Source organism: Somniosus microcephalus, unplaced genomic scaffold (assembly GCF_052327205.1).
Source record: "Somniosus microcephalus isolate GS21.2 unplaced genomic scaffold, FLI_Smic_1.0 unresolved_chr7, whole genome shotgun sequence".
NCBI lineage: Eukaryota > Metazoa > Chordata > Chondrichthyes > Squaliformes > Somniosidae > Somniosus > Somniosus microcephalus.
In genome coordinates, this window is record NW_028225185.1 from 16,395,989 (window position 1) to 16,412,811 (window position 16,823).

The window sequence follows — 16,823 nt, forward strand, 5'->3', positions numbered from 1 at the left end:
CCCCATAACCCTCTATTCCTTTCCCCCTCATGTGTTTATCCAGCTTCCCCTTAAATGCATCTATACTATTCGCCTCAACCACTCCCTGTGGCAGCGAGTTCCACATTCTCACCACTCTGGGTAAAGAAGTTTCTCCTGAATTCCCCATTGGATTTATTAGTGACTCTCTTATATTGACGGCCCCTATTTCTGGTCTCCCGCACAAGTGGAAACATCTTCTCTATGTCTACCCTATCGAGACCCTTTCATAATCTTAAAGACCTCGATCAGGTCACCCCTCAGCCTTCTCTTTTCTAGAGAAAAGAGCCCCAGCCTGTTCAACCTTTCCTGATATTTGTAGCCTCTCAGTTCTGGTACCATCCTTGTGAATCTTTTTTTGCACCTTCTCCAGTTCCTCTATTTCATTTTTATAATATGGAGACCAGAACTGTGCACAGTGCTCCAAGTGTGGTCTAACCAGGCCAGAACTGTGCACCGTGCTCCAAGTGTGGTCTAACCAGACCAGAACTGTGCACAGTGCTCCAAGTGTGGTCTAACCAGGCCAGATCTGTGCACCGTGCTCCAAGTGTGGTCTAACCAGACCAGAACTGTGCACAGTGCTCCAAGTGTGGTCTAACCAGACCAGAACTGTGCACCGTGCTCCAAGTGTGGTCTAACCAGACCAGAACTGTGCACAGTGCTCCAAGTGTGGTCTAACCAGACCAAAACTGTGCACAGTACTCCGAATGTGATCTAACCAGACCAGAACTGTGCACCATGCTCCAAGTGTGGTCTAACCAGACCGGAACTGTGCACAGTGCTCCAAGTGTGGTCTAACCAGACCGGAACTGTGCACAGTGCTCCAAGTGTGGTCTAACCAGACCAGAACTGTGCACAGTGCTCCAAGTGTGATCTAACCAGACCAGAACTGTGCACAGTACTCCGAATGTGATCTAACCAGACCAGAACTGTGCACCATGCTCCAAGTGTGGTCTAACCAGACCGGAACTGTGCACCATGCTCCAAGTGTGGTCTAACCAGACCGGAACTGTGCACAGTGCTCCAAGTGTGGTCTAACCAGACCAGAACTGTGCACAGTGCTCCAAGTGTGGTCTAACCAGACCAGAACTGTGCACAGTGCTCCAAGTGTGATCTAACCAGACCGGAACTGTACACAGTGCTCCAAGTGTGGTCTAACCAGGCCAGAACTGTGCACAGTGCTCCGAGCGTGGTCTAACCAGACCGGAACTGTGCACAGTGCTCCAAGTGTGGTCTAACCAGACCAGAACTGTGCACAGTGCTCCAAGTGTGGTCTAACCAAACGGGAACTGTGCACAGTGCTCCCAGTGTGGTCTAACCAAGGCTTGATACAAGTTTAACACAACTTCTCTGCTTTTCCATTCTATCCCTCTAGAAATGAACCCCAGTGCTTGGTTTGCTGTTTCCTGGCCTTATTAACCGGTGTCGCTACTTTGAGTGATTTGTGAATCTCGACCCCCAGATCCCTCTGTTCCTCTACTCCATTTAGACCCTTATTTTCCAAGCGGTATGTGGCCCCCTTATTCTTCCTACCAAAATGTATTACCTCACACTTGTCTACATTGAAGTTCATTTGCCAATTACACGCCCATTCTGCAAGTTTATTAATGTCTTACTGTATTCTGGCGCAGTCCTCCTCTGTATTAACTACACCCCCCCAATTTGGTGTCATCCGCAAACTTTGAAATTGTACTTCTGATTCCCCGAGTCCAAATGGTTTATGTAAATGGTGAACATCAGTGTTTCCCAGCACCGATCCCAGTGGAACACCACTTCCCACCTTCCACCAGTCTGAGTAACTACGTTTAACCCCTACTCTCTCTTTTTTCTGTTCTGTAGCCAGCTTGCTCTCCATTCTGCGCCTTATCCCCCGGACTCCACATGTTCTGACGTTAATCATGAGTCTACTCTGCGGTACCTTATCGAAGGCTTTTTGAAAATCCAAATATGTTACATCTACTCCATTGCCCTTATCTACTCTTTCTGTTACTTCTTCAAAGAAGTCGATAAGGTTGGTCTCGTCTTATATGGACTTCCAGAAGGCATTTGAAAGATTACGTACAAGAGATTGTGAGCGCATGGAATTGGTGGTCACCTTGTGACACGGGTCGGAAACTGGTGGGGAGGTAGGAGACAGCGAGTGGGGATAATGGGTCGTTCTCAGATTGACAGGGTGTGACAAGTGGCGTTCCCCAGGGTTCTGTTCTGGGGCCTCAGCCTTTCACCCTATTTCTCAATGACTTGGATGAAGGAATACAGAGAGCTGTATATCCAAGTTTGCCGATGACATTAAGCGAGGAGGCACAGCAGATGGGACCAGACAGCTACAAAGGGGCGCGGACAGATTCAGTGAGGGGGCAAAGCTGTGGCAGATGGCGTTCAATGTGGGGAAGTGTGGGGGTCACCCACTTTGGATCGGAGAGAGACAAATTGGAGTATTTTCTTAATGGTGGGAATGAGTGACTTAGGTGCCCATGTACATAAATCACTAAGAACTAGTGGATATGCAACAGAAAGGAATCAAAAAGACTAATTGGAATGTCGGTCTTTATCTCGAGGTGGGCTGGAATACAAAGGGGAGGCAGCGATGCTTCAGTTGTACCGAGCTCTGGTCAGACCCCATCTGGAGTAACTGGGTTCAGTTCTGGGCCCCGCCCCTCAGGAAGGAGATCTTGTCCTCGGAGGGGGAGCGGCGCAGATTCACCAGAATGATACCCGGGGGGCTAAAAGGGTTAAATTCCGAGGACAGGTTGCACAGACTGGGCTTGTATTCCCTCGAGTTTAGAAGATTAAGGGGTGATCTAATCGAGGTGTTGAAGATGATTAAAGGAGTTGATCGGGTCGAGAGAGAGAGAAACTATTTCCTCTGGTGGGGGGGAGTCCAGAACAAGGGGGGGGCGTCACCTTAAAATTAGAGCCAGGCCGTTCAGGGGTGATGTCAGGAAGCACTTCTTCACACAAAGGAGGGTGGAAATCTGGAACTCTCTTCCCCAAAAGGTTGTGGATGCCGGGGGTCAATTGGAGTTTTCAAGACTGAGATTGATCGATTTTTGTTGGGTAAGGGGATTAAAGGATACGGAGCAAAGGCGGGTCGATGGAGTTAAGATACAGATCAGCCGCGATCTGATTGAATGGCGGAACAGGCTCGAGGGGCTGAATGGCCTCCTCCTGTTCCTATGTAGAAACAACGTGAATGGCCTTTTGCCCTCTTTCCACGGAGTTGTGGGGTGGGGGGGCGATTGGAACATCCTCCATGCAAATTCAAGCAAAAATGAGCTTCTGAATGATGCCCCTTTGAGCCCGCAGTGATATTTTTTTTTAATCGTGGGATCCTGGGATGTAGGCGTCACTGGCAAGGCCAGCATTTATTGCCCATCCCTAGTTGCCCTTGAGAACTTAACGTAGAATTAGGAGCAGGAGTGAGCCATTTGGCCCCTCGAGCCTGCTCCGCCATTCAATAAAATCATGGCTGATCTTCTACCTCATCTCCACTTTCCCACCCGATCCCCATATCCCTCGATTCCCTTAATATCCAAAAATCTCTCGATCTCAGCCTTGAATATACTCAACGACTGAGCCTCCACAGCCCTCTGGGGCAGAGAATTCCAGAGATTCGCCGCCCTCTGAGTGAAGAAATTCCTCCTCATCTCAGTCCTCAATGGCCGACCCCTTATCCTGAGACTGTGACCCCTGGTTCTCGAAGGTGGTGGTGAGCCGCCTTCTTGAACCGCTGCAGTCCCGTGTGGTGAAGGCACTCCCACAGTGCTGTTACAGAGGGAGTTCCAGGATTTTGACCCAGCGACGATGATGGAACGGCCCGATAGATTTCCAAGTCAGGATGGTGTGTGACTCGGAGGGGAACTTGGAGGTGGTGGTGTTCCCGTGCGCCTGCTGCCCTTGTCGTTCTCAGCAGTAGGTGGTACCTTTACACCCGGGAGTGATGCAGGGGACAAAGAGCTGGTATTCCTCTCCTTCTGCCATCCGACCGCAAGCCATGCAGTAGTCTTGGTAGATTCCTGTTAGCCCAGCTATCCAAGCGAATATCTTGTACCTGGAAATGAAGATAAACCAGTGACAAATCAGCCTGTGGGGGGGGGGTTAAGACAACAGACAGAATCGAGGATGGCGCCGAGAGGGAACGTTTAGGACACTTGTAACTTAGAAAAGTTTCAATGTGCTGTTCATGTTCCGCTTGAAGACAACCTGCCGGCCCACAGGTCCCTGCGGGCGCCACACTGTCGGAGGGGCAGTACTGAGGGAGTGCCGCACTGTCGGAGGGGCAGTACTGAGGGAGCGCCGCACTGTCGGAGGGGCAGTACTGAGGGAGCGCCGCACTGTCGGAGGGGCAGTACTGAGGGAGCGCCGCACTGTCAGAGGGGTGGTACTGAGGGAGTGCTGCACTGTCGGAGGGGCTGTACTGAGGGAGCGCCACACTGTGGGAGGGGCAGTACTGAGGGAGCGCCGCACTGTCGAAGGGGCAGTACTGAGGGAGCGCCGCACTGTCGGAGGGGCAGTACTGAGGGAGCACCGCACTGTTGGAGGGGCGGTACTGAGGGAGCGCTGCACTGTCGGAGAGGCAGTGCTGAGGAAGCGCCGCACTGTCGGAGGGGCAGTACTGAGGGAGCGCCCCACTGTCGGAGGGGCAGTACTGAGGGAGTGCTGCACTGTCGGAGGGGCTGTGCTGAGGGAGCGCCGCACTGTCGGAGGGGCAATACTGAGGGAGCGCCGCACTGTCGGAGGGGCAGTACTGAGGGAGCACCGCACTGTCGGAGGGGCAGTACTGAGGGAGTGCTGCACTGTCAGAGGGGCTGTACTGAGGGAGCGCCGCACTGTCGCAGGGGCAATACTGAGGGAGCGCTGCACTGTCGGAGGGGCAGTACTGAGGGAGCGCCGCACTGTCGGAGGGGCAGTACTGAGGGAGCGCCGCACTGTCGGAGGGGCAGTACTGAGGGAGCGCTGCATTGTCGGAGGGGCAGTACTGAGGGAGCGCTACACTGTCGGAGGGGCAGTACTGAGGGAGTGCTGCACTGTCAGAGGGGCTGTACTGAGGGAGCGCCGCACTGTCGCAGGGGCAATACTGAGGGAGCGCTGCACTGCCGGAGGGGCAGTACTGAGGGAGCGCCGCACTGTCGGAGGGGCAGTACTGAGGGAGCGCCGCACTGTCGGAGGGGCAGTACTGAGGGAGCGCTGCATTGTCGGAGGGGCAGTACTGAGGGAGCGCTACACTGTCGGAGGTGCCATCATTCGGATGATACGTTAAACCGAGGCCCTGTCTGCCCTCTTGGGTGGACGTAAAAGATCCCACGGCCACTATTGGAAGAAGAGCAGGGGGAGTTCTCCCCGGTGTCCTGGGGCCAATATTTATCCCTCAACCAACATCTCTAAAAACAGATGATCCGATCATTATCACATTGCTGTTTGTGGGCGCTTACTGTGCGCAAATTGGCTGCCGCGTTTCCCACATTACAACAGTGACCACACTTCAAATAAAGTACTTCATTGGCTGTGAAGGGCTTTGGGACGTCCTGAGGTGGTGAAAGTCTTTCTTTTTACATTTTCTCCTGCTCCACCAAATGCCATGATTTTAAAATTCTCATCCTGGTCTTCAAATCCCCTCCATGGCCTCCGCGCCCCCTCCCTATCTCTGTAACATCCTCCAGCCCCACAACCCTCCGAGATATCTGTGCTCCTCCAATTCTGGCCTCTGGAGCATCCCCCGATTTCCATCGCTCCACCATTGGCGGCCGTGCCTTCAGCTGCCTGGGCCCCCGAGCTCTGGAATTTAACAATCAGGAAGGACAGGCAGGAAGGAAGGGGAGGTGGGGTGGCTATGTTAATAAAGGAAGGAATCACTGTAATACAGAGAAATGATATTGGGTCAAAGGATCAGGATAGTGAAACAGTTTGGGTGGAGATACGGAATAATAAGGGGAAAAAAACACTAGTGGGCGTAGTCTATAGGCCTCCGAACAGTTGCAACTCTGTTGGATGGAGTATTAATCAGGAAATAGTTGAGGCTTGTAATAAGGGAACAGCTATAATTATGGGGGATTTTAACTATCATATTAACTGGACAAATCAAATTGGGCAGGGCAGCCTTGAGGATGAGTTCATTGAGTGTATTAGGGATGGGTTTCTTGAGCAGTATGTAACTGAACCGACCAGGGGGCAAGCAACCTTAGATTTGGTTCTGTGTAATGAGACAGGATTAATTAAAAATGTCCTAGTAAAGGATCCCCTTGGAATGAGTGACCATAACATGGTTGAATTCCATATTCAATTAGAGGGTGAGAAGGTTGGATCTCAAACAAGCGTGCTGAGCTTGAATAAAGGAGACTGTGAAGGTATGAGAGTGGAATTGATTAGAGTGGACTGGGAAAATAGATTAAAGGGTAAGATGGTACATGATCAGTGGTGTACATTTAAGGAGTTATTTTACAACTTCCAAAAAATATATATTCCACTTAGGAAAAAAGGGTGTAAAAGAAAAGATAGCCATCCGTGGCTAAGTAAAGTAATTAAGGGTAGTATCCGACTAAAAACAAGGGCATATAAGGTAGCCAAATCTAGTGGGAGGATAGAAGATAGGGAAGTCTTTAAAAGACAGCAAAAAATAACTAAAAGATTGATTAAGAAAGGGAAGATAGATTATGAAAGTAAATTAGCAAAAAATATAAAAACAGATAGCAAAAGTTTCTGTAGTTATATAAAAAGAAAAAGAGTGGCTAAAGTAAATGTTGGTCCCTTAGAGGATGAGACTGGGAAATTAATGGTGGGAAACATGGAGATGGCAAAAACGCTAAACAATTATTTTGTATCAGTCTTTACGGTAGAGGTCACTAAGAATATCCCAACACTGGACAAACAGGGGGCTCTAGGGGGGGAGGAGCTAAATACGATTAAAATCACTAAGGAAGTGGTACTTGGTAAAATAATGGGACTCAAGGCGGATAAATCCCCTGGACCTGATGGCTTACATCCTAGGGTCTTGAGGGAAGTGGCGGTAGGGATTGTGGATGCATTGGTAATAATTTTCCAAAACTCCTTGGACTCAGCAAAGGTCCCGGCAGATTGGAAAACTGCTAATGTAACACCCTTATTTAAAAAGGGTAGTAGGCAGAAGGCTGGAAACTATAGACCTGTTAGCCTAACATCTGTGGTTGGTAAAATTTTAGAGTCCATTATTAAGGAGACAGTAATGGGACATTTGGATAAACATAATTTAATAGGACAAAGTCAGCATGGTTTTATGAAGGGGAAGTCATGTTTGACAAATTTGCTTGAGTTTTTTGAGGAAGTAACATACAGTGTGGATAAAGGGGAACCAGTGGATGTAGTGTATTTAAACTTCCAAAAGGCATTTGACAAGGGGCCACATAAAAGATTATTGCTTAAGATAAAAAATCATGGGATTGGGGGTAATATTCTGGCATGGGTGGAGGATTGGCTATCTAACAGAAAGCAGAGAGTTGGGATAAATGGTTCGTTCTCAGACTGGCAATCAGTAACTAGTGGTGTTCCACAGGGGTCAGTGCTGGGTCCCCAACTCTTTACAATCTATATTAACGATTTGGAGGAGGGGACCAAGTGTAACATATCAAAGTTGCAGATGATACAAAGATGGGAAGGAAAGTAGTGAGTGAGGAGGACATAAAAAACCTGTAAAGGGACATAGACAGGCTAAGTAAGTGGGCAGAGATTTGGCAGATGGAATACAATACTGAAAAGTGTGAGGTTATGCACTTTGGCAGGAAAAATCACAGAGCAAGTTATTATCTTAATGGCAAGAAACTGGAAAGTACTGAAGTACAAAGGGATCTGAGGGTCCTGGTGCACGAAACTCAAAAAGTTAGTATGCAGGTGCAGCAAGTGATCAAGAAGGCCAATGGAATGTTGGCTTTTATTGCTAGGGGGATGGAATATAAAAACAGGGAGGTATTGCTGCAGTTGTACAAGGCATTGGTGAGACCGCACCTGGAATACTGCATACAGTTTTGGTGTCCATACTTAAGAAAATACATACTTGCTCTCGAGTCAGTACAAAGAAGGTTCACTCGGTTAATCCCGGGGTTATAGGTTGAGTAGATTGGGATTCTACTCATTGGAGTTCATAAGAATGAAAGGCGATCTTATTGAAACATGTAAGATTGTGAAGGGGCTTGATCGGGTGGATGTGGTGAGGATGTTCCCAATGATGGGTGAAACTAGAACTAGGGGGCATAATCTTAGAATAAGGGGCTGCTCTTTCAAAACTGAGATGAGGAGAAACTTCTTCACTCAGAGGGTAGTAGGTCTGTGGAATTTGCTGCCCCAGAAAGCTGTGGAAGCTACATCATTAAATAAATTTAAAACAGAAATAGACAGTGTGGTAAACCACTGTTGTTCACTTCACTGTTGTTCACTGTTGTTCACTTCACTGTTGTTCACTCTTGCCCATTGTTGTACCTGTCTGTGCATGCCTCAGCTGGCTCCGCCCCTGGCTCCACCCACATGCCCTGGTATAAAGGCGGCTGCTCTGCAGTTCCCCAGACATTCAGGACCGGTCGACCACTAGAGGCATGCCTTCGTTCTTTAGCTAATAAAAGCCTGTTTGTTACTCTCTTAACTTCCAGTCTTTCTCAGTAATTGATAGCGCATCAGACAGTTTCTTAGAAGTAAAGGGAACTAGGGGTTACGGGGAGCGGGCAGGAAATTGGACATGAGTCTATGTTCGGAACGATCGTGGCCCTGTGGGTAACAGAGCAGGCCCAGGGGCCGTGTAGCCTGGTTCTGCTCCTACTTCTTGTGTTCTAATTATGTGTTAGATTTCAGGAGATGGTTCTATTCCTGTTCCTGGCTGGGGTGGAGATCGCCTTTACAGAAGGTAAGTACTGTAGAAAATATAGGGACAGAGTGATCTCCTGGACGAGTTTCGATCGCCTAGATGGGTTGGAGAGGAATTTCTCAGATTTTTTTCTCCCAAATTGGCCATTGGGTTTTTATCTGGTTTTTCGCCTCTCCCAGGAGATCACATGGGTTCGGGAGGGATGTAGAGTGATAGTGGATTCGAGGTTAGGATCAGATCAGCCATGATCTTATTGAATGGTGGAGCAGGCTCGAGGGGCCGATTGGCCTACTCCTGCTCCTATTTCTTATGTTCTTATGTTCTAAACCTCTCCGCCTCTCTCTCCTCCTTTAAGACGCTCCTTAAAACCGACCTCTTTGACCAAGCTTTTGGTCACCTGTCCTAATATCTCCTTATGTGGCTCGGTGTCAAATCTTGTCTGATAATCGCTCCTGTGAAGCGCCCTGGGACATTTTACTACGTTAAAGGCGCTATATAAATGCAGGCTGTTGTTGTTTAAAATGCCTGTTTACCCACAGGAGCGTCTCAGGACCTTGCAGGGGGGTGAGCAGCTGTACAACAATGCACCTCTACATTTTATACAGGTTAGTTTTGAGGGGCTACATTTCAGCGTTAAGTATCTACAGTCACTACGGTCCTGCTGTAATCTAAACCCTGTCTGAAAATGACCTGTAATTACGTAGAACGCGCAGCGGAGAAATGGGACATCCGGTCCAAGTGCTCCATGCCAGCCAGCCTCCTCACGAGCCTCCCCCCCCCACCACCCCTCTTCATCTCACCCCATCAGCCTATCCTTCTAAAAAGCCAAGCGCTGGGGTCGATTTCGAGGGAGGTGGAATTGAAAAGGCAGTGAAGTTGTGTTAACCTTGTATCGAACCTTGGGTAGACCACACTTGGAGTTGCTGTGCACAGTTCTGGTCTCCACTTTTTAAAATGGATATGGAGGCGCCGGAGAGGGTGCAAAAAAGATTCACAAGGATGATGCCAGAACTGAGAGGTTATACCCATCAGGAAAGATTGAACAGGCGGGGGCTCTTTTCTCTAGAAAAGAGAAGGCTGAGGGGTGACCTGATCGAGGTCTTTAGGATTATGAAGGGGGTTCGATAGGGTAGACGTAGAGATGTTTCCACTTGTGGGGCGAGACCTGAACTAGAGGCCGTCAATATAAGATAGTGACTAATAAATCTAACCGGGAATTCAGGAGAAACTTCTTTACCCAGAGAGTGGTGAGAATGTGGAACTCGCTACCACAGGAAGTGGTCGAGGCGATGAGCATAGATGGGTTTCATAAATAGAGGTGATGAGTACAAAAGCAGAGAAGTTATGCTGAACCTTTATAAAGCGCTGGTTAGGCCACAACTGGAGTATTGCGCCCAGTTCTGGTCACCACACTTTAGGAAGGATGTGAAGGCCCTCGAGAGGGTGCAGAGGAGATTTACCAGAATGGTTCCGGGGATGGGGGATCTTAGCTACAAGGACAGGTTGGAGAATCACAGAATCACAGAATCACAGAAACCCCACAGTGCAGATAGAGGCCATTTCGGCCCATCGAGCCTGCACTGACACATATCCCACCCGATCCCCATAATCCCTACACCAACACATATCCCACCCTATTCCCGTAACCCCATGTATTTAATCCCCCTAATACTAAGGGTCAATTTATCATAGCCAATCAACCTAACCCGCACATCTTTGGACTGTGGGAGGAAACTGGAGCACCCGGAGGAAACCCACGCAAACACGGGGAGAATGTGCAAACTCCACACAGACAGTCACCCGAGGCCGGATTCGAACCCGGGTCCCTGGTGCTGTGAGGCAACAGTGCTAACCACTATGCCACCGCACTTGCCCTGGATTTGTTTTCATTAGAGCAAAGGAGGTTGAGGGGTGATTTGATCGAGGTGTACAAGATTATGACGGGTTTGGATAGGCTAGACGGGGAAAGGCTGTTCCCACTAGTTGATGGTACAAGGACTAGGGGGCACAGAGTTAAGGTTTTGGGCCAGAGATACAGGGGGGGGGAATGTGAGGAAAAACTTTTCTACGCAGCGAGTGGTGAGGACCTGGAACTCGCTGCCAACGGAAGTGGTGGAAGCGGAGACACTCAATATTTTCAAGGGGAGACTGGATAGGCGCTTGAGGGGAATAAACTTGCAGGGCTACGGGGAGAGAGCGGGGGAATGGGACTGACTGGATCGCTCTACAGAGAGCCGGCACGGACTCGATGGGCCGAATGGCCTCCTCCTGTGCCGCTATGACTCTATGAGATGCATTTAAGGGGAAGCTGGATAAACACATGAGGGAGAAAGGAATAGAAGGATATGGTGATGGGGTGAGATGAAGAGGGGTGGGAGGAGGCTGGTGTGGGGCAAAAACACCGGCACGGAGCAGATGCGCCGAGTGGCCTGTTTCTGAGCTGGGCATTCGATGTGTAATTCTGTGTATGAGCCTGGAGCAGTGAGCCTTACTGACATGAATCCTGCCATTCATGTGGAAATGACTTATGTAATAATATTGGGCGGCCTGCGGGTGGCGCTGTCTAGGGAGAGTATAAATACTCGGGCACGGGCCCAGCTTGCTCAGGACATTCTTTAACAGGAACTAGTGAAGGATACAACTAGATCTCCATGTTGAAAAACAGTTGATTAAAGCTTTGTTTAACGCTTAGACCAAGTGCCTAGTAGTTTTCTTACGTCGCTTACCTTGCTGCCAGGACGAGTAAGATGCTCGTGTGACCTGCGTCGGTGGAGTTTATCTGCACTGTCCTGAAGAGGGCGTTCACCAGCGAGGTACGCTTGGAGTGGATTTGGTTGTACAGGTAGCAGATCCTTTCCTGGTGGTAACGCAACAAGAGATTGAGGAGAGCAGTCGGTGTGGCCTTCGATCCCCCGCCCTCCTCCTCCTGTTGCTGCGCAGAAATGTTCACGGTGCCAGCTGAGGCTCGGTGGGCAGCACTCTCTCTCTCCTCTCTGAGTCAGCGGGTTGTGGGTTCGAGTCCCACTCCAGAGACTCGAGCCCATAATCCAGGCCGACACTCCCAGTGCAGTACTGAGGGAGCGCCACACTGTCGGAGGGGCAGTACTGAGGGAGCACCGCACTGTCGGAGGGGCAGTACTGAGGGAGCGTCGCACTGTCGGAGGGGCAGTACTGAGGGAGCGCCGCACTGTCGGAGGGGCAGTACTGAGGGAGCGCCTCACTGTCGGAGGGGCAGTACTGAGGGAGCGCCGCACTGTCGGAGGGGCAGTACTGAGGGAGCGCCGCACTGTCGGAGGGGCAGTACTGAGGGAGCGCCGCACTGTCGGAGGGGCGGTACTGAGGGAGCGCCGCACTGTAGGAGGGGCCATACTGAGGGAGCGCCGCACTGTCGGCGGGACAGTACTGATGGAGCACCGCACTGTCAGCGGGGCAGTACTGAGGATGCGCTGCACTGTCGGAGGGGCAGTACCGAGGGAGCGCCGCACTGTCGGAGGGGCAGTACTGAGGGAGCGCCTCACTGTCGGAGGGGCAGTACTGAGGGAGTGCCGCACTGTCGGAGGGGCGGTACTGAGGGAGCACCGCACTGTCGGAGGGGCAGTACTGAGGGAGCGCCGCACTGTCGGAGGGGCAGTACTGAGGGAGCGCCGCACTGTCGGAGGTGTCTTTCTTTCTTTCTTTCCTTCTCTCTCTCATTCTTTTTGCTTTCTGTCTCTCTCTCTTTCTTTGTTCTTTCTTTCTTTCTTTCTCTCTCTCTCTCTTTCTTTCTAACTTTCCCGCTGCATGCCCTCACATTCATGCGGCTGTGCTCTGTGCGTGGGGGGAGGCACGAGCGGGTTGTTTGAGCTGCTCCACCTGACTTACCCGCTCCCTCGACGGGTAGTAAATGGAACAGACGTATCTCCTGACTCTCGATATGTAACTGCCGAATAGCACGATGAAAAACGCAACTCCGTATAAAACTCCTGCAAGAAAACAGAGACAGACTGCGGTGACGGGCTTGGAAGCTTTTCAGTCGCATGATTTCTGCATTGCCCCCCCTCTGCCTCTCAGGGAGCCTGTGCCTATTTTATGCCGATGGTTAGTGACGTGATAAAACTCACTATGCACTCGGTTCTAGTATAAAGCAAGGCTTTAATCAGCTTGTTTCAAAACATGGAGGTCTAGTTATCTTTCACTAGTTCCCGTTTAGAAAATATCCCGGGCAAGCTGGGCCCACGCCTGAGTATTTATACTCCTTGGACAGTGCCACCAGCTGGCCGTCCAGTGTTATTTCATGAGTCTTTCTTCATGGATCCTAAGAATCATAACAGTTAGTGTCCCATCAAAAGCTTAAAACAGCGGAGGTCCAAAGAGACCTGGGGCTCCAGGTACATAGATCATTAAAATGTCACGGACAGGTCCAGACAATAAGTCTTACTCCAATTATATAGGGCCTTGGTGAGACCACACCATAGAGGGAGTGCAACGAAGGTTCACGAGATTGATTCCTGGGATGGCGGGACTGTCGTATGAGAAGAGATTGAGTAAACTAGGCCTGTAGTCTCTTGAATTCAGAAGAATGAGAGGAGATCTCATTGAAGCATACAACATTATTACAGGGCTTGATAGGGTGGATGCTGGGAGAATGTTTCCCTTGGCTGGGGAGTCTAGAACCAGGGGCCACTGCCTCAGGATAAAGGGTCGGCCATTCAGGACTGAGATGAGAAGAAATTTCTTCACTCAGAGGGCGGTGAATCTTTGGGATTCTCTACCCCAGAGGGCTGTGGAGCCTCAGTCATTGGGGTCGATAGATTTCTGACCAGTAAGGGCATCAAGGGATGTGGCGATAGGGCTGGTGAATGGAGTTGAGGCAGAAGATCAGCCATGATCTCATTGAACGCTGGCCAATATCTAGAGGACTAGAGTACAAGGGGGTAGAAGTTATGCTGCAGCTGTACAAAGCCCTGGTTAGACCACACCTGGAGCACTGGGAGCAGTTCTGGGCCCCACCTTAGGAAGGATAGAAGAACATAAGACGTAGGAGCAGGAGTCGGCCATTCGGCCCCTCGAGCCTGCTCCGCCATTCAATGAGATCACGGCTGATCTGATCTTGGCCTCAACTCCACTTCCCTGCCGGCTCCCCATAACCCTCGACTCCCTTATCGTTCAAAAATCTGTCAATCTCCACCTTGAATATATTCAATGACCCAGCCTCCCCGGCTCTCTGGGGAAAAGAATTCCAAAGATTCACGGCCCTCTGAGAGAAGAAATTCCTCCTCATTTCTGTTTTAAATGGGCGCCCCCTTATTCTGAAACTATGCCCCCTCGTTCTAGATTCCCCCACGAGGGGAAACATCCTCCCTGCGTGAGCTGCAGATTTCAACCCGAGTTCCATATATTGGCCCTGGAGGGAGGGCAGCGTAGGTTTACCAGAATGATACCCGGACTCCAAGGGTTAAGTTACGAGGAGAGATTACACAAACTAGGGTTGTATTCCCTGGAATTTAGAAGATTAAGGGGTGATCTGATCGAAGCTTTCAGGATATTAAGGGGAACTGATAGGGTAGAGAGAGAGAAACTACTCCCGCTGGTTGGGGAGTCTAGGACTGGGGGGCAGAGTCTAAAAATTAGAGCCAGACCTTTCAGGAGTGAAGTTAGGAAACACTTCTACACACAAAGGGTGGGAGAAGTTTGGAACTCTCTTCCGCAAATGGCAATTGGTGCTCGATCAATTAATTTTAAATCTGAGATTGATAGATTTTTGTTAACCAAAGGTATTGAGGGATGTGGGCCAAAGGCGGGTAAATGGAGTTAGGTCGCAGACCAGCCATGATCCCATTGAATGGCGGAACAGGCTGGAGGGGCTGAATGGCCTCCTCCTGCTCCCATGTTCCTCTGTATATTGTATACAGATTGTCAAGCGTATATTATACAGAGGCGGTCAGCGCATGTTACATCTTCCGAAGACGTTTCTGGATGTCATCTTCTCACCGATCAGCGTGTAGATCTTGTAGTTTGGGGGTGACGGGATGATGGTGCATTTCCTGGACACCACGGTGATGTTCCCGCCTTGCACGACGTCGAACGAGTCCACCACATTCCGGTAAATGTCCGAGGCGTATCCCGTTCCCTTGATGGAGATTCCTATCACCACGGGGGCTGCGGAACATGCATGGCAGGCGTTGGGATTTCTGTTGCCAGCCCGCTCAACAACAACAACAACAACTTTCATTTACACAGTACCGTTAACGTAGTAAAACGTCCCAGGGTGCCGCACAGGAGCGATTATCAGACACAATTTGACACCCCGAGCCACATCAGGAGATGTTTAGGACAGGCGACCAAAAGCTTGGGTCAAAGAGGTCGTTTTTCAGGAGAGAAAGACAGACTTGCATTTCTCTAGCGCCTTTCACGACCACCGGATGTCTCAAAGCGCTTCACAGCCAATGAAGTACTTTTATTGAAGTGTGGTCACTGTGGTAATGTGGGAAACGCGGCAGCCAATTGCGCACAGCAAGCTCCCACAAACAGCAATGTGACAATGATCGGATCATCTGTTTTTTAGTGATGTTGATTGAGGGATAAATATTGGCCCCAGGACACCGGGGAGAACTCCCCCCTGCTCTTCTTCCAATAGTGGCCGTGGGGTCTTTTACATCCACCTGAGAGAGTCTTAAAGGAGGAAAGAGAGACGGAGAGGTTTAGGGAGGGAATTCCAGAGCTCGGGGCCCAGGCGGCTGAAGGCACGGCCGCCAATGGTGGAGCGATGGAAATCGGGGATGCTCAAGAGGGCAGAATTGGACGAGCGCCGAGATCTCGGAGGGTTGTTGGGCTGGAGGGGATTACAGAGATAGGGAGGTGGGCGAGGAGGCCACGGAGGGATTTGAAAACAAGGATGAGAATTTTTAAATCGAGGTGTTGCTGGACCGGGAGCCAATGTAGGTCAACGAGCCCAGGGGGTGACGGGTGAACGGGACTTGGTGCGAGTTAGGACACGGGGCAGTGAGCACAGGGGGTGATGGGTGAACGGGACTGGGTGTGAGTTAGGACACGGGGCAGTGAGCACAGGGGGCGATGGGTGAACGGGACTTGGTGCGAGTTAGGACACGGAGCAGTGAGCACAGGGGGCGATGGGTGAACGGGACTTGGTGCGAGTTAGGACACGGGGCAGTGAGCACAGGGGGCGATGGGTGAACGGGACTGGGTGTGAGTTAGGACACGGGGCAGTGAGCACAGGGGGTGATGGGTGAACGGGACTGGGTGTGAGTTAGGACACGGGGCAGTGAGCACAGGGGGCGATGGGTGAACGGGACTGGGTGTGAGTTAGGACACGGGGCAGTGAGCACAGGGGGCGATGGGTGAACGGGACTCGGTGCGAGTTAGGACACGAGGGCAGTGAGCACAGGGGGTGATGGGTGAACGGGACTGGGTGTGAGTTAGGACACGGGGCAGTGAGCACAGGGGGTGATGGGTGAACGGGACTGGGTGTGAGTTAGGACACTGGGGCAGTGAGCACAGGGGGTGATGGGTGAACGGGACTGGGTGTGAGTTAGGACACGGGGCAGTGAGCACAGGGGGTGATGGGTGAACGGGACTGGGTGTCACGTGAGAGAGAGGGGGAAAAAATGGAAGAAAAAGATGGGGACAGAGGTCAGGGTCTGAAATTGTTGAACTCGATGTTGAGTCCGGCAGGCTGCAAAGTGCCGAATCGAAAGATGAGGTGCTGTTCCTCGAGTTTACGTTTAGCTTAATTGGAACAGTGTAAGAGGCCGAGGACAGAGAGATCTGAGTGGGAGTGGAGCGGAGAATTAAAGTGACAGGCGACCGGAAGCTCGGGGTCACCCTTACGGACTGAACGGAGGCGTCCCGCAAAGCGGTCGCCCAATCTGCGTTCGGTCTCCCCGATGTAGAGGAGACCGCATCCCCTTTATTGTGCCTGCTGTTGGCATAGCAACACATTTCTCTCATTCTTTTGTTTTCTTCAGAACGCTGATAGATTTTT

The 16,823-nt window shown here is 50.7% G+C and overlaps 1 protein-coding gene across 1 annotated transcript in view; it reads right to left on the reverse strand.

The window, feature by feature from the left end:
* Positions 1-16,823, reverse strand: part of dcst2 (DC-STAMP domain containing 2) — a 72,573-nt gene that overhangs the window by 13,716 nt on the left and 42,034 nt on the right. The window contains 4 exon segments of the mRNA XM_085978727.1: positions 3,942-4,069; positions 11,569-11,699; positions 12,704-12,804; positions 14,813-14,980. Coding sequence (XP_085834853.1) covers positions 3,942-4,069; positions 11,569-11,699; positions 12,704-12,804; positions 14,813-14,980 — 528 coding nt within the window.